At 36.2% G+C, this 22,088-nt stretch overlaps 1 protein-coding gene across 13 annotated transcripts in view; it reads left to right on the top strand.

The window, feature by feature from the left end:
- The window catches only part of CGNL1 (cingulin like 1), a 55,116-nt gene that overhangs the window by 16,492 nt on the left and 16,536 nt on the right, over positions 1-22,088 (top strand). For 12 of the 13 annotated variants that reach the window (XM_041418746.1, XM_041418741.1, XM_041418744.1 and 9 more), the window contains 8 exons: positions 200-294; positions 1,214-1,307; positions 2,208-2,309; positions 2,695-2,843; positions 3,339-3,474; positions 5,223-5,435; positions 20,160-20,366; positions 20,675-20,779. In XM_041418746.1, the coding sequence (XP_041274680.1) occupies positions 200-294; positions 1,214-1,307; positions 2,208-2,309; positions 2,695-2,843; positions 3,339-3,474; positions 5,223-5,435; positions 20,160-20,366; positions 20,675-20,779 (1,101 nt within the window). The remainder of the gene's footprint in view (positions 1-199; positions 295-1,213; positions 1,308-2,207; positions 2,310-2,694; positions 2,844-3,338; positions 3,475-5,222; positions 5,436-20,159; positions 20,367-20,674; positions 20,780-22,088) is intronic. The other variant, XM_041418751.1, reaches the window with a different exon arrangement.

The raw sequence follows: 22,088 nt of genomic DNA, 5'->3' as shown, positions 1-22,088 counted from the left end.
TATGCAAAATCAAGTTGTTTTCTTTTTTCTTTTGATGCGGAATATGGTTGCTTATTGCATTAAGGCAAAACTCCAGTGGATCTTTCAGAACTTCAGGTCCATAGCACATGAAAGTTTTCACTAATAGGGTAGAATGGGGAATTCCAATTATACTGTTTGTATTTACAACTCTCACAGGATTTTTATCTTTATCTTTTAGGCAACTCCTGATCTCCTAAAGGGCCAGCAAGACCTTGCACAGCAAACAAATGAAGAGACTGCTAAGCAGATTCTTTACAATTACCTTAAGGAAGGGTCAGTAAACATATGTAACTTTTGGATAAGAGACTGCATTTTCTCAATATTTGTCTGCTATTACATTTGAAATGTGAAACAGTAAAGTGAAAGCTATAATTAAATGAAACATCTCTTTCACAATTCTGTATCTCAGCTGTGTCCTCTAAGGCATTATCTGATCTCAAAATACTCAGGCTACCAGGACTTACATAAGGTGTTGTACAGGATATGATTGAATGCACTTGAAACTTGTGAATTAGAATATGGTTTGTCTTTTAAATACATCTGGAATTAAACTTTGTATAATACAGAGGTTATTGGAGAATTCAAATTGTACCTCATTGAACTTTAAGCCTTTGGGTTTTTTAAACAAGAATAATGAAGTGTTATTTGCTAAGGTTTGACAGAAACCCTCTGTGCTTTTAATACTTTGTGCACCTGTAACTCTGGGTATTTTCTACTGATAACTTACTGAAATGTAAAGGAAGGTTAAATTAATTAAAACTACATGATGCATTTAAATTTCTTTTCATTCCTGATATAGCAGGTTCTGGGACCTGTTCAAGTGTTATTTTATGGTGCAGTAGTCAGGACTTCTAAAACATAGAACTACTTCTTATTTCAATATGTCTGAGTAATAGACATGCTGAATGTCTGTCTTTCCACAGTCCCAATTTTACAGGAGAAATTTGCACTTCAAGAGTTCAGTGGTCTTTTTTGTTTGGTTGGCTTTTTAGAAAACATTTGGAATACAAAATGTAACTCCTCTCTTTGAAGATTTTTAGCAAATCATAGTTAGGATAATTTCTGATTTGTTTGTATTATTTTGGGGGTTTTTGTGGAGATTTTTATTAATTTGGACTGTCTGAATTTGGTTTGATATTAACAAAATAGTAACCTTGATCATATCATTGCTTATTTGTACTGTCTGTTTTAGAAGTCCTGATAATGACGATGCAACAAAGAGGAAAGTGAACTTGGTTTTTGAGAAAATTCAGACTTTAAAGTCAAGAGCTGCTGGAAAGACACAGGTAAGGAATTTTTAATTTGCTTTGGCTTGTCAAAGTGGTGCAATATTCAGGCAGGGCCTTAAGAATCTGAATCCCCTTACTGACTTTTGCTAGGCTATTTGTGTAGTCCCTCAGGAATATAGCTTAATTTTGATGGCATGAGAAGGATTAAATGCTTATTGTCTATTATTTTATTCTGGGCTATAACTAGTAAAAATGAAATTTTTTTTCTTCATATTCTTCTTAATCTAGATGTTCTTTTTCAGAAGGTTTTAAATGTAGTTGCTCATAGCACAGTTAACCTTTTAAAGAAATCTCTTAGTATTTGAGAAGGAGCTTGGAGTAATGAAGAAAAATATTAGACACATTCATATATAATTTCTTGGGTAAAGATAAAATCTATTTGCAGAGATAAATGTTAATCTTTTGGTTGCAGTGAGACAGACATAGCATGAGAGACTCATGTAGCTTTTGTTATTAATGACAGCATTATTTATTTGCAAAATAAATCCTAGGAAATTACCTAAAAAATGTATTTGAAAACTTGTCTTAACGTGTGAGCATGCTTTCTTTTGATATCTATTTTGCGTAATTAGTGATATCTCAGTGAAATTGACCCAAAATACACATGATTTGAGTCATATGTTACCTAATTTGAATTTTTCTTTACATTTGTATATTTTCTGTTTTATTGTCAACATGCCTTGAGCAATTTCCAAGAAGTTTTATGAAAACCAAATCATGGTTCCTTTGAACATTTTAGCTTGGCCTGACCCATATGAAAAATCCCTGGTGAGCTCAGGCAGTTGATGCTACGCTTTGTTAGTCTTGCTTGTAGCTTTGCTTTAGATTAAAAAAAGAGAAACTATTCTCAAAGAACACCTTGGCTTTGTGGGAATAAATGTCTCTATTTAATTGTAGGTTTCGGATTCTTCGGCTGAAGTGAAAGCATTGGTGGAACAAAAAGCAGAACTTGAAAGGAAAGTGGAAGAGTTAGAGAAAAAACTGGATCTGGAAGTTAGGGTACAGCACTTTATTGTTATAAAGCTTCTTTCTTTGATTATTTCAAATACACTTTTAAAAATAAGTGACAACTGATCCTCCAGCTAAATACCTTTTGCTTCATATTCTTCTTAATCCAGATATACCTGTGCTTTTTCAGAAGACTTTTTATTTAAGGGGTGGTTGCTCATAACATTATTACCCTTTGTAACAAATCAGTTCTTAGTATTTGAGAGGGAGTTTGGAGCAGTGAATAAGTGTTAAGCACATGCACTTCTTAAGTATCTGCTGAGGTAGATGTTAATCTGTTGATTGCAGTGAGACAGACATAGAGTGAGAGACAAACTGTATTAATCATGTAGCTGCTGTCTATTATGTTGCCTAACTTTTCATGTGCAAAATTCAGAATCAGCAAAATTCCAAAGAAGAGAGGGATGCTACACGAGCAAGTCTGAAAGATCTTCAGTTGCAGCTTGATCGAAGTATATGTGAAAAGGAAGCCTTAAAAAAGCAGCTGGAAGAAAACGAGACGGAACTCAGGCAAAACCTGGAGGAGTGAGTTAATTCTAGCAAAGTTATCATTGAAATTTTACCTTTTCATAAACCTTTTAGATTAAAAGTACATGTGTCTCCAGAATATTTTGATGGAACTAGACAAATGACATTTGTTACTGTAGGAAATGTTTCTACCATTTAAAAGAGTCATGTCTTTAGAATATCTGGAAGGAAGAGAAAGATGGCTGAAATTATAATCTTCCTCTTAGTGCAAATTGCTTTTAATATTTCACAGTCAAAATATATAGTTCAAGTCTTTGAAATGTAGAAACAGTTCAATGACTAGAGTTCCCAGTCTGAAATAAAATACAACTCACCACTTAAATACCTAGTTAGAAGATTTCTCATTTTTACCCCTCTGACATTTAATTTTTCTGCCTCATTTTAGCCCACTCTCTTGTGGGTAACATGGGAATGTGTGTCTTTTTAGTACTTGAATGAACAAACTAGTATTTCTACAAGTTAAAAAACTCCTGTCTGATTTTTACTGATGAGGCTCTTTCAAGTGAAGATGGAGCAGGAAAAACACCAGACTGAGATCAGAGATCTTCAAGACCAGCTCTCTGAGATGCATGATGAACTGGATAATGCAAAACACACTGATGAAGGGGAGAAAGTGATTCTGATTGAGGTAAATTGTGAAGTATCAGAAGGGGGATTAGAAAAATTGCATGAAAAGTAGAGACTAAGATACAGAAATACATGCCTTTGCTTTTCCTCTGCTATTAATCCAAAACAATGTACCATTATTAGGGGTCCTAAGAATGTATTTTATGATAGCAACATTAACCCTAAAAGGAGTACAGAGTGTAAGTACCGTTGTTTTATGGGGCAGGAGAACAGGTTGACAGACTGGTGAGTTATGCACTATTATCAGATAATAGTCACAGTCAGTTTTAGGAATTAGGAGTTGGGGTCAGAGCAGGGCAGATCAGTTTAAGAAAGGTGTATATATTATCAAAGCCAGATGAGATTCAGCTAAAAAAATTAAAAGAAATCAACAAAGCAGTCTCTAAATTGTTTACTTTCTATTGGTGGGACCAGGGAGAGAAGGGATGAGGCTGGAGAGGAGCAAAAGAGTTACAGGGTTTCTGCCACCTTGGGATGAAAGCAGAATTGGCTGGTTATACTAATATGCTGATGATGAAACAGAGAACACAGCTTATTAAATTTGTTGATAAGGATGTGTAAGAGTATCAGTGCAGAAATATTAAAGATGTTTGTATGCAAGATCTGCTGAGTAGAATAACTACCTTGTTTTGTATGGGTGAGATTTGATTACTCTTAAATTACTGTCTTAAATCTCAGGCTGTAATTGAAAGTTGAAGAAAAGTAGGGAAATGTCACAAATGATGATGATGATAGTACTGAAAAACATTACCTTTGAAGAAGGACTTCAGTCTGAATGGAGAAGTGAGGGAAGAGTCAAAACCACATCTTACAGAATGTTGCTGTAAAGGTGATAGTGATCAATTTCTCTATGTTGTGTGGAGATTGAGTAAGAAATGACAGACTTAGCTCCAGAGATTTAAAGAAAGTGTTAGAAAAAGTTTCTGTTAATACTGATAATTAAACAGAGGAAGATGATGGCTGGGATGGTGGTAGGATCCCTTCCATTGTAGGCTTTTAATGGCAGAGTAGGTGATGTGTGTCAAGAGTGGTTTAGATGTCCTGATCCTCCTTCAGTGCAGGGGAAGCCTGCATTCTTTTTGAAAGTACAATTATTCACAGTTGGAGAAATACCAAATTAGAGAATTCTTGAAGCGGTACATTTTTGATTGTTTCTGTTATTGTGTTTTTGTATGCATCTTTGGTCTTCAGATTCACTGACTCTCCACTTCCTTCCCAGAGATTTGTAGAGGGGAGATGACTTCTAGGGTTACCTTGGTGGGAGGAGGAGGGGTGTGAAGATATGGAGTTGGTTGGGAAGCACTTGTTTTGTCTTCAGCACTGGAAGAAGCAGCGTTATTTATTCTTTCCAGCAGAAAAGAAAGCAAAGAATTATCACTGAGTTTGTTTCTCTTGCAGCTGGGGGAAAATGCTTTATCTTTGTTCTTATCTACCTCCTTGCTAGTGAAATCACCATGTAGGAGTGACTCCTGCATTATTTGCAGATGCCATAACGTACACCATTAAATATTTTGATAATTTTGCAGCATCAGATATGTTGACCTATTATGTAAAACATCAGCTATATGTTATACTTCTAATAATATTAGGGTTGAGCAAATTTTCAACTTACTATAAAAGCTGTCAAGAATATGTCAGTCATAAGAAACCAAGTTGTCCTTGGGGACCTTAATTGCTTTCTTTTTGTGAGACATAAACAGAACATCTACAGGGGCTATTTGACACACAGTGTTTAATTTTGGGCTTTAGGAGCTGATGCAAATGAAACAGGATCTACAAGAAGTATTGATAGCAAAAGATCAACAAGAAGAGATTTTGAGAAAGAGAGAGAGAGAACTCACAGCTTTGAAAGGAGCACTTAAAGAGGAGGTATCCAGCCATGACGCAGAGATGGACAAACTTAAAGAGCAACATGAAAAAGAATTGCTGGATCTACGACAGAGCCTGGAGAGAGCAACAGAGGTACATTAGTGCTAACAATTACCTCTACAGGGGAAGATTCTTCCTCTCTCAGATGCTGTATACCAGATGCTTTCAGATACTCTTATTTTATTAGCAAAATAGGCAAACATTTAGGCCAGGAGATTCTCGGCTGCTGAGATTAAGTTTTATTTCATACATATCTCATGTTTTGCTTGTTTGTCACAGCTGAAGTTGTGGTCCTTTCTTCAAGCACTTATTTACTGCATTTGCTTAATTGCCAACTTTGAGGGAGAATATGTGGGAGTATAGTGCAGAGAACCATTTGTCCTGGGTTAAAGAGAGTCATGAAAACCTTTAGGATGCCCTTGAAGAGCACCAGTGTGCTTTGCCAGTCATACTGTTGAAATAATTTCTAGTTCTCTGCAGTTCTTTGCAGGCCACTGTTCCTACATTCAGCTTCTTGTGTCATATCCTGTTCCCTGATTGCATTGTTCCACCTTGCCCATTCAAATTCTCAGTATCAGTGTGGCGTTTTGTGTTTAATTTTGTGTCCTTTTCATTTATTGAACTTAAGCTTGTTTACTGAATAGGCAAACGATTGTGAGCACAAGAAAACAGCAGGGATTTGGGTGTTTTGAATCAGACAGGAAGAAAACAGAACTGAAGGCATTGCCTTTTCCAGCATCTGCAGGAAGTCTTCGTGAGAGGGAGAATAGGAACTGGTTTCAGTTGTGTGTATTTATTGTTGTTTTCCAAAAGATGTCCTTTGTGAAATTTTCTTTATAGAGACAGCAGGTAGAAACATATTGAAAGACTTTTTGGTATGAGGACAATTCTCTTAAAGTTTTGAGCATTCTTTTTACAGTGACAGCTTTTTTCAATATTCCCTCAATTTATTTGTTTGAGAAAATTTCAGCAGATATTGAAAGACTTTTTGGTATGAGGACAATTCTCTTAAAGTTTTGAGCACTCTTTTTACAGTGACAGCTTTTTTCTATATTCCCTCATTTTATTTCTCAAATGTTTGAGAAAATTTCAGCAAGCAAACCATGCTTGCCCAGTATGTCAGGACTGCCCACTTTTATGGTTAGAAATATCCATGCTAATTTATGTCTGTTACCTACACTGGTCTTAGGTGGGTTGTAGTTATCCTGCTGGTTGTGACCTAAAACATAACACAGAAAATTAAGGGAAAATTAAGCTTGAAGCTGGAGAGAAGTTTCCAAAGCTTTATATGCTCTGTGAGCAAAGTAGGAGCTCATGTGGAAGATGCTGGATAGGTAATGTGTGATTGAATTCTGACAAAAGATTATCCTTTTAAATGTTTGTTTTAAATGTGCAGTTTTCTTCAGAGGTTAGAAAATTTTATAACTGCTAGTTTGTTTATGCAGCCTAGGACTTGTAGTTGAGGTTGTTCATCATTACTTAAATGTGTTGTTTCTCTTTGTTTTACATCATCATGAAGGTATTTGACTTGTCTGAGCTGCATGAACTGAATTAGTTTTTTTCTTTGAGAGAAAAGTAGAACATTTAAATTATCATTTTTTATTACACAGTAATCGTAGTGACAGCTCAACCTCAATGAACCATCTTTTCAAAGTTAGTGCATGGTAATTTACTGTATTTCAATTATGGAGCTGTAATTACGACTGACAAGAAATGAAAGGGTAGTCTGTTTGGCATAACAATAACACGGTCTGGGAAACAGCTCTATGACTGAGTTGCTGTGGCTTAGTGATATTTATAAATAGCATTTATTTACTTGCATGGCATAGTCTATCTAATGGTAAATTTAATAACACATACAAAAGTGAAATTTATTTGTTTAATGGTGGTCTAAGTACCAGTTCTCTTTCCATATGAGTTGAAATTTTTGTTTTTATTTGAAGTAAAACTTTTAACATGTTTAATTGGAAGGTGGTATTTTCTTTTGGTTTTGGGGTTTTTTTTTAATTTTGCTGGTATTTGTACTCAGTGATTTCTTGAAGCACAGCATTATCTTTATGCCTGCTGGATAAGATTTGTTGTTCAGTTTGATATATCATTTATCAGGAGACTATAACCATTCTCTGCAGGAAGTTTCCTGACTGATCTGCTGTGTTCTTATATATATTGCTAATTATATATTAATAATTAATCTGAAATACCCAGGAGACATAAACAATTGAAGCTACTTGGCCTGTTAATTTTTTTTAAAAAATATATTACTGCCAGCTGGAAAAATTCATACCTGATGGCAGCGCACAAGAAACCTACATCCAAGATTAGTGGGAAGGGCCATTGTGTTGTATTTTATGAGCAAAACTGGAGTGTAAATGCTGTAATAGTGGTTTGTCATACAAAAGTGTGGATATGGATGTGTGATAGATCAGGTTGTATCAGGACCTCCATGTACAAGAGTGTTTGTACTCATGTTGCTTCTAAATCATCCAGATTGGTACAGTGAGTAAAGGTGTTTTGTGATATACAGGCTGTTAAGGAAGTTTTAGCATGGAGAAAGGAAGTAGTTTTTATGCCAGTGTTAAATCAACAGAATTTTCATCTGCTGGAGGTGTCAGATAGGCTGGCAAGTAATGTGCAGTGCATTTAGTCTGTGTGAATGCCACAGAGATCTGTTTGCACATGATGTTAGAAACATACTCAAGGCTATCTGATAGAAGAACAGAGCAGGGTTGTTTGTCATCATGATTCATTTCTCGTGCTCACTAACATGGTGCTAGTTTGGGTTTTTTTTGTTGGGTTTTTATTGTTGTCATTATCTGTTTTCTGGTTCTTTTTGATAGAGAATTTGAAATAAAGTCACTAATATTAAGATATTCTTTTTCTTTGCTACAGTTTACCTTGTTAACTTATTTTTGTATTATGTCTTTTGCTCGTGGTGGTACTGAGATGGCTGTGACTGAAGAGTTTTGTTCTTCCATGACATACCTCAGTGGGATAATAATTGCCTTTAATTTAATAATAAATTACAAAATTAATGTCTTTCTGATTAAGAATATATTTCTCCGTAACTGCAAGTGCTAGAACAGATATTAATATGAATTCTACTCCAGTTTTAATGTCACAGAAAATTTTCTGTTATTTAATCTGACTCTACAACCCAACAGTCCAGGATTATACTATTTTAACCATGAGTGCTCTGTCACTGTAGATGAAGTGCCACTGTTTCAGTAAAATTTGGAAATAGGTTTTGGAATGTAATGATGCAGGTAGAAGGTTGTAGCACATTACAGCTAATACTGTTCTAATTCCACTGAAATTGTATCAGCTCAGGAGGGCAGTTGTAAACTTCAAATTTTGTTGCACAGCACTTCAAATTTACATCTGTATTTAGAGGAGCTGGCTGAACAAATGATGTTGTTCAGAAAAAGCTGCAATCATCACGCTAGGAAGAGGCTTATCTAAGCCTGACCTTGACTGAATTATTTGGCATGTCATATGTCTGACCTTGTTCTCAGAGCGATAATAAAGACACTCAGAGTTTAGAGCTGATTAATTTATCAAGGCATTTAAGAATGCAATGAAGCTGGTGATCACGTTACCATTAACACACGTGTGTGTTACATATGATTATGTTATAATTAAAGAGAAGAAGGAATTTTACCAGAGCAAATGTATGAACAGCAAAAGACAGTGGTTGCCTTCTGCACATGTTATGAACTAAAATTACCTTCTTTTAAGATAAGAAAAAAATACAAATCTCTGGTACTGTACATGAGAAGAAGGTTTGGGTTTGTTTTTTCCCATCTTTTTAATTTAGATGAATCTAGTACAAACTGTAAAGACCTTTGAAATGAAAAGTAACTATTGAATCATTTTCTACTTAACCTTATAATATGATGTGTCTTCCTCAAAGCTAATAAAAATCTCCTATGTAGAGCAGAAACTTAAAAACTGGCTGAAGCATTCCAAATGATACTGAGATATACTCTGTATGCATTTTTTGTAGAAATGGCTTGGAATTAGTTGAAATGTAAAATGAAACATAACTAAATCTAGTATATTCTGAGAACGTATTTTGGAATAATACTGTCCAGTGAACAGTGGTTAGCCAAGTTACTCTGGGAAAAGTGAAGATGTAAGTGTGGAGCATTGCAAAACCACTTTGGTACTTTAAGTGATTTAATGTATGTAACTCTAAAATTATATATATATGTATATCTGAAAAAAACTCAATGCCTTGTGTCACACTGAAGTGAAATCTCAGGACTATAAGGAATCATGCTAAAAACCCATGGTCTTGATAGCAGTAAAAGAAACAAATTATGTAATAAGAATTACTTGGGCATGGAAACATCATATGTGCTCTCATCCATACGTCCATAACTCATCTGAATCTGCATCCTGAATGCTGTGTCTGAGGCTGGTATGTTCACCTCAAGCAAGATACACAACAATTGAAAAAGATTTAGAGAAGGTAATCTAGGATTTGAAATGCCACTGTGGGTATTTTCTTTCCTCTGTCTGTGTGAGGCAGCTTTTGCCACGTTGAAATAACACTTTTTTGTTTCAGTTCTAGAAGCTGTTTGGTTACGAGTCTAAACTATGTACAGAGTCAAATGGTGGAATGAGTGGACCAAGTCAGTGTTTCGTCTTTCATGACCTAACCCTTCTCCCTCTTTCATTTTCTGCCCTTTTTTACCAGCCTTCTAAAAGCCTGGTGAGATTCTGATTGATTTTCAATGTGGTACAAACACAGATGGAGTGGGGGAAGAGAAGGAGGGTACACAGACAGAAGTATGATGGTGGAAGGAAAGCTGGAGACACTCCTTAAATAGGTATTGTTATTGGAAACACCTATTTTAGAACTGTATATGGAAAGTTTGGAAGACAGATTTGATTTGTTTTGCCCAACATGTCTGTTCTGTGTGTGGACAGGAAGTTGGTAATAGCATCATGCATGCTTTCAGGACCCATTTAATGAAGTACCAGACAAATTATAGAATATTAGTGTTGTCAACAAGAATATAAAATGTGCCTCTAAAGCACTCTGAATACATAAGTTGGTGACTGTGTCTTTAAGTTCCAGCACCTCCAGTCCTTCATTTCTGTGCAGTTTACTCCTCCATTTATTTGGTGGATACATGCGTGGGCTTGGGTGCAGACAGTACCATGAAACTGCAGCTAGTGGTTTTATGCTGTATGTAGAGTCAAGAAAGCCTCTCAGCAAAATTGTCCTGCAAAGTTCTGTTTGAGTTGGATTGGACCACATCTATAGGATAATAAAAAAATAATCCTGTTTATCTGAAATAGTCATTTAACTATTGTGGACTTTCCTCTGCTAGGACTATTTCAGTAAGTCTGGGTTGGGAAGGGGGGTTGTTTGTGTGATTTTTCATTTTCTTTGTTTCTGAAGCTTTGCAAGAGCTTGTACAGCCGGTTACTTCTTTAATGCCATCAGGAGAATCTAATCCTTGTTAGCAGAAGCCAGTTTATGTATTCAGGTGATTTTTCTCGTGACAGTGTATGTTTGTTTGTTATATATGGGAAGTATTTGACTCTGTCAAACAGGAGGGAACAACGTGAGCACAGAGTTAGTTAATATTTTACTCCAGTCTATCCAACAACTTCTGACCTTCAAAAGACTGTTAGTATAAGCCAATCTGAGTATGTCATGATACATAGCCAGGGGGATAACATGACATTGATGCATGTGCTGGTTAAGAGGTTAATACTTTCCTGGCCCTGGATTTTATAACTTATATAAATGTTAGGTCATGCCTATATTGGAAAATTTTGTTTTATATGCTCTGTGTCAAAGAGGGCTGCATTCTCAGTCTTCAAATGTAGGTATTTAAATCTTTCATTACACCTATAAATGAAAACCTAAATAGTTTTGGAAGTAATATTAAAGACATGGTACCATTTCAAGCAGTGAAAATGACCTTGTAAGAAAACAAACCTTTTCTCTAAGCTGTCACCAGTGAATTTTTAACGAGTTATAGAGTGGCTCTAGCTTGAATGAAATGAGAGACCAGTCTGACTTGCTTGTTAATTTGTGCACTTGCTTACTGAATAATCTCTCAAAGTACAGCAGAGAATTTAAGCTGGTTGCAGTGTACCTTGCAAAGTGAGGGAAAAAAATCACTGACCCTTTTAATAGGTAACTAATAATAGTTAACTTCCAAAGGCATAGTCATGTGTTAGAGTTGGCTAGGCTTCAGTTTGAGATGATGGGAAGAATTAATATAATCAGTGTCAGGTAGAAAAACAGTAAGTGCAGCTATTTAGTCTTTTTTTTTTTACAGAAGTTTTGTTGGTTTTGTTCTTACCTTTTTTTGGGGAGTAGGTAGGATGGGTTGGGTGGGTTGGTAGCCTGACACTCCATTTGTAAGGAATTTTGGTACTCCTTTTGTAGAGATATGAGATTCAATTATCCATGCTATCCTATGGTTACTCTGTTATTCATCCCAAGGCTTCCAGCTGGTTTAACAAATAGTGTCTGGGGTTAGAAGAATTGCCTAAAGGTAAACAGTGGGTAAAAATGCTGGAACTACAAGCAGAGGTACAAGCAGAAATAAAGACCTGTTATTTGCATTAATGAACTTTGAACACTAGATGACTGTAGCTGAATAATACTGATTTCAGAAGCTCCCTTTACTGAAGAGCTAATAATGATTACAGTTAAAGAGCTGTCCCTATATGGAGACTCACTATTTGTCTGTTTTTGCCTCAGTGTCAGTCTTTGGGTGTAGAATGGTTTGGGGATTTTTTCTTTCTTTGGAAATCACCTGCATTTTACCTATGGAAATCAGTGTCTAGTTTTATTTAAAATATTTTGTTTATATACGAAAAGAAGAGGAAAAGACAATAGAAAGATATTTGAAATCTCCATCATTGCTGACCCCTCTGGATCATCTGAGGGAGCTGGGTAGATATGAATCCCTGAAGCCACATGAAACTTCTTACGTGTAGTTCAAGAACTTGAACTAGTCCAGCATCAACCTAAAAAGGTGGCCCATGAGTCTTCAGAGCTGGTTTCAACAGCCAGTATCTTGATACCTGAAGTGTTCTACACCAGGAATTGAATGAAGTGAGCAGCAACACCATTTCCCTTTTTCCAGAGGATTTTGGAAGATTATCTTGTCAATTACTTAGATTTCACAATTATGAATATGAAAAAAAAGATTTGAAAATCTGTTACTTGAATTAAAAATCTCCAGTTTGTGCCCCAGCTCATTTTGAATGGAGATTTATTCTTCAAGTATGGCTGTTAAAGAACAGTTAATTGGTTGAAACAGTTTTCACAGAATAACAGAATCAACTGGGTTGGAAAAGGCCTCTGACGTTGAGTCCACCCTATGGCTGAACACCACAATGTCAGCAGGACCATGGCACCAAGGGCCACGTCCAGTCTTTCCTTAAACACCTTCAGGGACAGTGGCTCCACCACCTCCCTGGGCAGCCCGTTCCAATGTCTAGTCATGATGGCTGAGAAGAAATTCTTTCTAAAGTCAAACCTAAATCTCCCCTGGTGCAGCTTGAGGCCACGTCCTCCCGTCCTGTCGCTGTTCCCTGGGAGAAGGGACCGACCCCCACCCGGCTGCAGCCTCCTGGCAGGGAGTTGTAGAGTGATAAGGTCATCCCTGAGCCTTGTTTTCTGCAGGCTGAGCCCCCAGATCCCTCAGCCATTCCTCATCAGACTTATAGTCCAGACCCTTCCCCAGCTCTGCTGCCCTTCTTTGGACCTGCTCCAGCCCCTCAATGTCCTTCCTGGACTGGGGAACCCAGACATGCAATTCCTGATGTTCAGTTGAACTTGATTCTGGAAAGAAATGTAAAGGTTTTTAGAAAAATTTGCTGATTTGGCTGATCAACATTGGATTTAGCAAAATGAAATTATTCCAATACATGGCAAATGGGATACTTCCACACACTTTAAGTCTTCCTTTGTTTTGTGAAAGGACTCTAAGGATACCATAGTGTGTAGTCATTGCCAAAGGGGAGTTTCACCAGCTGAAGTCAGCCAAAACTATTTTTTAATGATCAGTTACACAACTTCTCTCATGTCTTTGCCAATGTTGAGGGTGTGGTTAAAAAAAAAAGGTGTGGAGCCACAGATTATTTTCTGCATTCCTATCAAAAAATAATTTTTTCTGTATTCAGGTTTAAACTGAATGTTTCATTTACATCTCCAGGACCTTGATGGGTGTTCTGTCCAGTTTCTTTGGGTTTACAGAACAATCAGTGGTGGGAAAGATTTTGATGCCTTTTTTACTGTCTGTTCACTGCTTGCAACACAGTTCAGAGTAGAATACTGTATAAATATATTTACTTTACTAAGGTTTCTGCAACAAAGGAGTTGGAACAATATTTATTGTTTTATTTTAACTTGTATAAATTTAATATGTTTAAAAATACTTCTGGATACATATATAAATATATACAAGGACAAACCCAAGCTTTATTAGATTAATTTCTTGTTAGGCAAAACACCTGAAAGGAGCAGGATGAAAGGTGAGGGAAATGTATTTTACTGCTGATGTTCCCTTCTGTGTTCCATAGGCCTAGAGCTGAAAAGCAAATGCCACATGCATATAAATTCCAGCAGCTGTGACTGTGTGGCTCAGATAAGCAGACCTATGCTAGGTAAAACTTTATAGATCAGGTGTACATGCCAAATCAAACAATACACACACATATATATGTATGTAAAGATATGTGTGCTCACTGTCTTCTCATCTGCTAGGAGTTAAATGGAGCTTGCACATACTATTAAAAATCTTCTGGAGAAAGAATTATAGACATCCTTTTCTCAACGTTCCCTTTCCATGCCATCTTCTAATTAATGTTATTCCCTGTATTAAATACAGGAAAGTAAGAGGTAGTGAGATTGGTGTTGAGAGGATCCTTTGGTTTTGCATGTCTGAACTAAAGTACCTAGGTTAACATTGTTATTCAGTATGAACTCCTTGATGTATTCAGGGTACAATTTTTGCTGACTTTAATTGCAACTGTGCAATTCTATGCAACTCAAATCTATGGAAACCAAGCCCCAGTGTCCCAAACACCAGGGAAGTTAAGGAGCATGTAGTTATTGATCCTCTGGAAAGATTTGGCTGAGTGACTTGCCTCAGGAGATCTTTGGCAGAGAAAACAAGAGACTCCAGATTCTCTAGGGCAGGTTTTGGGTACCTTAGCTTTGAAACTGTCCTTTCTCTTTATTGCCTCACTGATTTCTGCTGTAAACTTTTAACATCTCAAGCTAATTGACTAGTCCTTTAAACTTTAGTATTAAAATGTATGAGAACTGTTAAAAAGTCAGTGGTTATTGAACACCATGGATTATGTTCTGCCATGTATGATCTATTTTTTGTGGTCAGAAATTGATTTTTTTCAGTGCATCTTTCTTTAGGATCTGATAACTTCTTTTATTTGGTTTGAGTCCACTGCTGGACTAATAAGTAAAGTTACTGCATGTGTACTGTGGCACAATGACATCATCAAAGCACAGAAGCTTATCTTCAGTCAGTCACAGAGGACTTTGTATTATGGGAACTTCTGTACAACTGTGTTTTCTTTCTTCTAGACAAGCTTCTTTTTCTTTATTCTCAGCTTTTTCCAGAAATTCGCAACCCATTTCCAGCTCCTTCTCCCTAATCTCTGTAGCTTAATGTTGCTGATAAGGCTTACATAGTCTAAATCAGGAGTTTAAACATGATCAAATTTGAGAAAGTATAATAAAATATTCAGTGGATTAGAAGGTAATAAATAAGAAGGTGATATGAGTGTGGTTAAGAAGTCTTCAAATGACATGGTTATTAAGAGAAAAGTATTGTTCCTTCAGAGATTGAGGAGATGAATTTCTGAATGTAAAACTGTACAAATGTAGGGACTAGAAGGCACTGAATGTCCTGGAAGACAGAGCAAGGACAGGCAGATTGAAAGGAAAGACAAAACAAATGCAAGTAAATAAGCATAATAAGCAAAATGCTATAGGGTATTTACTTACATAAATATAATTCTGTAATACAATGCAGTAAATAGTAACAGTAAGAAGTTGGTTTACTAAAGCATGCTGCCACAACTAGTAAGTGGGACTAAAAAGAAATAGACATTTTCTATATCACAGGCAAGAAACTACAAAATTGGAATTCACATATGTTAGTTTTAAGATCCAAAAGGCCCCACTTCAATTTTTAATAAAATTGCCCCCCCCTCCTGTTTTTTGAGGGGCTTGATATTTTGCAGAGGTGTTTTGTTTTTTTTTTTTTGTTTTTTTTTTTTTCTTCTTTGTATGGCAAATATGTCTGAATATACAGTATTTCATTCCAGGTTTTGTTGACAAGAATCTTGTTTAACCAGTTTTGTCTGTTTTGTACTCTGTATGTTTATGTGCATAATCTCCTTTAAACTTTCTGAAGAGACTGATCCACAATTCTTTGAACTAAAGTTCTTATATTAACAATGTCTGTTAATGTTTTATATTCAACTTAATTCATTACTTTGTGACCTTCACCTAGTTCTGTTACCATGGGTTAAATTACGTAAACTTAGTTAAAATAATTGCTAAAACTTTTCCAACAGCCCCCAATAAATAAATGTAAAGGATTTATGAATGGGCACCAACAGGAGTCATTAATTGATGTCGTGTCGTTAAGCCTTGAGGACCATTAGTTAACACACACTATTTATATGCAGCACTATTACAAACAAGTCACATGTGGACTGAGGGAAATGGATCCACAGCACAATCTCTCCTGTCTGGCTTTTTCCTCATTTGTACTTACTACCCCTTCAGTGTTCAGTTTTCCTTCTTCTTTCATCCTCATCACTCTAACCCACTAGTTGAATGCTTTTGCAAACAGCCTTCAACTCCTTGTTTTGAATGTGTGAGCCAGTCCCTGAATTTTCAGTGGAAACATGCATCCCTGCTCCTGTAGGCAGAGCCCCAGAGATTACCCCTGGCTGTTGGCAAATACTGTAGGACAGTATAACTGTCCTTGTTGTTGCCACGTTCAGTTTTAGCCTATGAAGCACAGCAATATCCAGACTTTATCAACATACCTAGTAATTTCACTGTCATTTCAATGCAGTGATTTTCATGTCTTTTACTTCTGTGTTTTGTTAGGGAAATCCTTTGCAGAGTGTAGTGAGCCATCCCTAATGACAGTGTTGAATTGTACCTGTGGTCTGTACATGGTAATGTGCCTGCTGGCTGTGTGGGACTGCAGGAGCACACTGCCTGTGTGCAGGGGCTCCACTGGCAAAGGACACACAATCCTTTTGTGCGTCAGCAGTGGCCCTGTATGGTTTGATAGCTGCTGGCCTGAACCTTATGTAAGTGTTCAATATATGGACAGGGATCTCTCTCCACCAGGTTCTCTCCTAATGGTGTTGCTACAAGGTCTGTCAGAACTCCATTTCAGTGCTTAGATGCTTTGTATATGCTCTGCAGTGATCCTTAAGCTTTTTGCTGTCATGTTTATGTGTCTTCCCAAGAGCAGGCCTGGAGGGGAGGTAGAAGGTGATGTGGGGTGCCAGAGAGGACTAACAATGGAGAATACAAGGCAAGAGCTGTGGAGAATTTTGATACCTTAACTTTCTGTGGTAATATGCTATAGAATATGGCATACGTTGCCAAAAGCTTAGAATCCAGAAACTTCATTTATGCCAGTGAAGAAGCTCTGCATGAAGTTCTCAGTGCTCTAGGGAAAAATGAGTATAAGCTTTTTACTGTCTAAACCCAGATGTGTAATTTGACTCTTGGAGAAATGATGCTATGTGTGCTTTTTCTTATACTAGAAACATCTAAACTGTATTTGTATGGCTTGACTTTGTTTAAACTTCAGTATCAAATTGAAGATATTTTTGGTTTGTTTTGTCTAGTATTCTCCTGAACAATATCCTCGGGGTGATCTTCCATGCCTTATGTGTCTAGTACAGTTGTGTAAAGTAAACTGATAAGATAGATACTCTTGTGTTTCTTTTCAGTCTTGTCAGAAACAACTTGAAAAGATGTTGAAACAAGGTGAACAGTGAAACCACATTGTGAGGAAAAAATTCCTTTTACTCGCCCCAATTTATAAGAAAAGTGTTCACTCTCCAACTACAATACAGTGCATCTCTCCATATATATCAAGAGAGTTTTCTACCATCTTTTAAAAGTATGTGTGTGTGAAAGAAAGGAGTTTTGTCCTTAACATGTTAGAGAATTTGCTTTGGCAGGTGTAACCTTTGTAATGATGCCAAGGTCATTAGAGACTTGTCAAGATCTGCTGGCTAAGTGCTGGTCACTCAATGAGCTGGAACTTTAGCAAGGTTTTATTTATATATCCAATTTATTTCCAAAATTTTAAATTAGGTTAATAAAGACAATACTTGCAACTTGCTCTTTACGCTTCTCTACATTTTACATGTATTTACCTAACTTATATTGAAAAAGGAGAGCAAATAATAGTTTAGTTTAATGTTAGTGTCTGTATCCTAAGATACATACTACAATAAGCAGACTGGAGCCATCTCTAGGTACGATGGCATCAGTGTAATCTGAACTTAATTTTGAACCTTCTAGGTTAATGTATATAGATAGGTATTACTTCTGTGTTTATTTATGTATATGGATCTCTGGGGGGGTTGTTGGGTTGTTTGCTTTTGTGCATGTGTGCATCCACTTTTAGGTAAATATTGCTTCCTGTGTTGGGAAAGTAGAGCAAACCATGGTTGATGTAGTGGAATCTCCAGGTCTGATGTGGGTCTACTGCAGTCCTCTCTTACTATGCAGCCCCGTGTAGGCAGTTGGATCAAAAAGAACAGACAAATCAACATTCCTTTCCCTGAACTCCCCAGCATGCCTCAGCTGCTTTCACTCAGCTCCAGAAAGGAGAAATTAGACTAAAAGGAGCCACTGGTGGAGTGCTTGCTAATTAGTAAAACTTTGCTGCTTGCAGAAAGAAAAAAATTAAAGGAATATATAAATACTCTTGAAATTCTAGTACATGAAAACTTAAAGCATTGACAGAGGTTTATTTCAGAGCTTTTAACTCGTCATGTATTTAGAAGAACAAGTATTTTCAGGATTTTCAAAAGACCAGAACTTGTCAGCCTGCTTATGCTGCCAGTTTTTGTATAATAAGTTCATTGACCCTGTAGACAGTCTGAGTGTTTCTGAGTTACTGCTTTATCTAATTTGCATGATTTTAAAGCTGCTGCTTGCTAGAAAACAGTCTAGTGAGGGCACTCTTTGTAAACACCCTTTTATATAACTTTGCTTATTCCTTTTGGGTAAGGAGAGGGGAAGATCAGGAACGACAATCAAAAATAGTGTAAATGAAAAGTGATTTACATGCTTTCATAAAATATTTCACAAAATAGTTTCTGAGTAGTTTGCTAGGATTTCTTTCATTTTCACCCAGATAAACACAATTTCACATGCAAAAAATGTTGTGCTTCAGTAATGAATGTGTAATTACTTATTGTTACCCAGATAATGTAGAGGCCAACAGTATAAATGGATTTGAGAAGGATTAGAGAAATTAATGGATGATACATTAATGGAAGAAAACCAGTGAAAGCTGGGAGTGTACAATGACGAATGGCTTGCCTCATAGTTGTTCTTCCTCTTTTTGCCTATACGCATCAGCCACAGCCATGAGAGAGAATCCTGGTCTAGATTGAGTGCTATGTTTGTTCTGATGTTCTTGCTGTTATTTGAGGTCCTGGTTTAGAAGACAGTGGAGCTTCACTTGGGAACCAGATCTTTTTACAGAGTATTGTTTTGTATCAGCCCCTGAATGCCCAGAGACAAGAACCATGCATTATATCCTGGATTCTTTTATGTTCTTTGGAGGGGACTCTGAATGAGAAGTCAGTGAAGAGCAAAGATGAAATCCTTCCTGCTCTTTACAGAATTAAATGTTTGTGAGTGCATACTTGGTCTGTGTTACAAGAGTATAGATGGTATAACAGTATGGACAGACACTTCCACTCATGGTTTCCACAGTAAATGGTAGGGTGTTTTAGAGGGTAAGTGGTAAGGTGGTGATTAGGTCTGAAAAGTAACATGCTGCAGCCAGCTGCCCCGCAAAAAAAGGTAAAAAATCCAGTGCCTCAAGTTGTGATGCATTGTTCATTATTATAATCTGTGTTTGTGCTGTGTATTGATTTGAGTTTCTGAAAAAAAAAAAGTGTATATTTTTGAATACAAGTTGAACTCAGTATGTTTGTGCTGTGTATTGATTTGAGTTTCTGAAAATAAAATGTGTATATTTTTGAATACAAGTATTTTGAACTCAGTGTTCAGTACAAGTTGAACCACCACTGTTTATTTAGTGTAAAGATCTATTTATATTATCTGTCATTTACTCTGCAACCCCACCAGTAGCTGTGTGGATGTAGTGTTTTGCATGTTAGTGCTTGGAATCATCAGCGGGGTGAGGCTGCTTAAATTTTGTGTTGCTGTGGAAGACACTCTTCATAAATATGTTCTTCTTTAAAGGTCCATATGGCTTTTTCTGTCTGTAATTTTTTTTTTTTTTTTTTACGTGGAATTACCTAACAATGGAATTTGGTAATTAAATATTTTAGGGCAAAAAAGAGGAAGATGTTAAGGTGAAAACATGAGATGACAAGCATGAGACTGTTCAGGTGTCATATATTTATCTGCTCATATGCCCAAGGAGAAAAAATGCTAAATATTTAAGCCTCTGTTTATAATTTAATGTTATATCCTAGCTGTATTTGCTGTGATGTCTTATGGAACTCCTGTTGGAAAAGAGCATAAATTCTTTTTTTTTTAAACATGACATAATTTGTTTTCACCAGAGTGCTGCTGTCCTTGCAAGTGAAAAAAATGCTGCACAAGAGGAGCGAAATAGTGTAGAAAATCAAGTCAAAGAGTTGATTGAGGAAAATAAACAATTGAAGAGAACACTTGCTGAGCTAGAGAGGAAAATTGAGGAGCTGCACAAACAAATTGATAATATGAAAGGAGAAGAAAATTCAGTGAAGGAAAAATTAAAGACATATGAGGTAAGTTAAGCAAACAAGCCCCTTAAGTCTTCCTCTTTGCAATGTGTTCATTGTACAATAAAAACTGACCAAGGGGAGGAAGGACAATGCCATAGGGTAAGGTAAACCAGGTTGTCAAGGAGCAGGATGCAGTTTACTGACATGTGTAGGAAAGATTTTCCCATCAAAAACCAGAGTAAAACCAAGTCACACCTTGGGACTGGGGAAATTGGTAAAAGGCCAGAGGGAAAAGACTTCACAGCTCAGTTTACTTGTCAGATTAAAGGCCTGGGCTCTGTTTCTGAATGTTTCAAATTGCATCATTGCAGGAAGAGAAGCAACAATTACAAGAAGCTTTGAAACATGCTGAAAAGGAGGGAAAAGAATTGTTAGTGTTAAAAGCTGCTTTGGAAAGCCAGCTAGAAGATATGCAGGTAGGAACAAGAAGAATTTGGATAATTTAAATTTAAATTTTCTGTTTACCTGAGTCACTATTGCTTTCTGTACAGTTACATCTCGTTATTTTTGAAGTACACTTTGTTGTAAAGTTTAGACCTCACTTCAGTGTTCAAATGTGGAATGAAACCATAGCGTCATCAAATTAAAATTGTTTCCTTAATGAAGTTTTTTTTTCTATTTCCATGGATCTAAAATTTTGGGGAAATGAATTGCCAAATAAATAAACTGCCTAAGTTTTCACAAATCTATTATTTTCAATGATCTCATTAAATTCAACTCATGAAGGTATTTACATGTAAAAAAATAAAAAGCTGTACTTGAATATAAACAAAAATATTGTTAATGGACAAATATCAGGATGTTTGCTTCTCTATTTTTATGAGCCTGTCTCATTTGCAAATGTTGTATGGAACTGGAATATTTAATCACAAAACCAGAGATGTTTAACATGTATCACTAGGATTTGCAGACTCTTAAATTCTGAATGAAGTCCTCTTTCCACCTTGCTCCTTAGTCCACCCAGTGTCCAGGAAAGGTTATGCTTTCTCTCAGATCAGCCCAGAAATTAAACATGTGAGGAATGCATCTACTTCAAAGCAGTGGAGAGGGTTGTTGGCAGTATTGTGTATGAGTCAAGATTGGGTGATTCAGATGACATGAAAACTCAGATCTATTTGTAAACGACGGGAGTGTGTATAAGTGTTGAAACTGTTCTTATTTACCTCATATTTTGTGTCTACAAAAGCTACAAACCTAATTTTTCTTCTCTGTGATTCACCTTTTACATGAACCAAAGGGTTGATTTCAACAGTATCAGTTTAGAATTCTCTTAGTTTTGCTTTTAGAAGCTAAAGTTTCAATTCAAGTCAGACTCAAAGGTGAGTCTGCATTCCTGTTTTGAAAACTTGAAAATGAAACTTGTCTCTATGTGAGTAAAAAGTCAAGGAAACACTGTGTTAACCAGCATGTTCTCATGATTCAGTTAATTATGGTAAAAAGAAAAAATAGCAAAAGGAAAAAAATACTTCTATGTCTTTAAAATTTAATGTGATTCAAGAATATAAGGTTTGAACAATATGGGTGAGTTTTGTTTCCACAAAATTATGTTTTTAAGCTGTTGTTTCTTGTAACTTCATGAATAAGTGTTTCCTCTGAGACTTTTGGTCAGACTTGGTTTTTGGTTGTCTTAATTTTTATATTTTTTTCATTTTAATCTGTTTACCTGCTTTTCCTCACTGTTTCTCCTTGTTTGCTTGTCTGTATCACTGATAGTCTGCACAATCA

The sequence above is a fragment of the Onychostruthus taczanowskii genome, unplaced genomic scaffold, assembly GCF_017590055.1.
Source record: "Onychostruthus taczanowskii isolate IOZ18803 unplaced genomic scaffold, ASM1759005v1 scaffold6, whole genome shotgun sequence".
In the NCBI taxonomy this organism is placed as follows: Eukaryota; Metazoa; Chordata; class Aves; order Passeriformes; family Passeridae; genus Onychostruthus; species Onychostruthus taczanowskii.
This window is presented reverse-complemented; position numbering and strand designations above follow the sequence as displayed.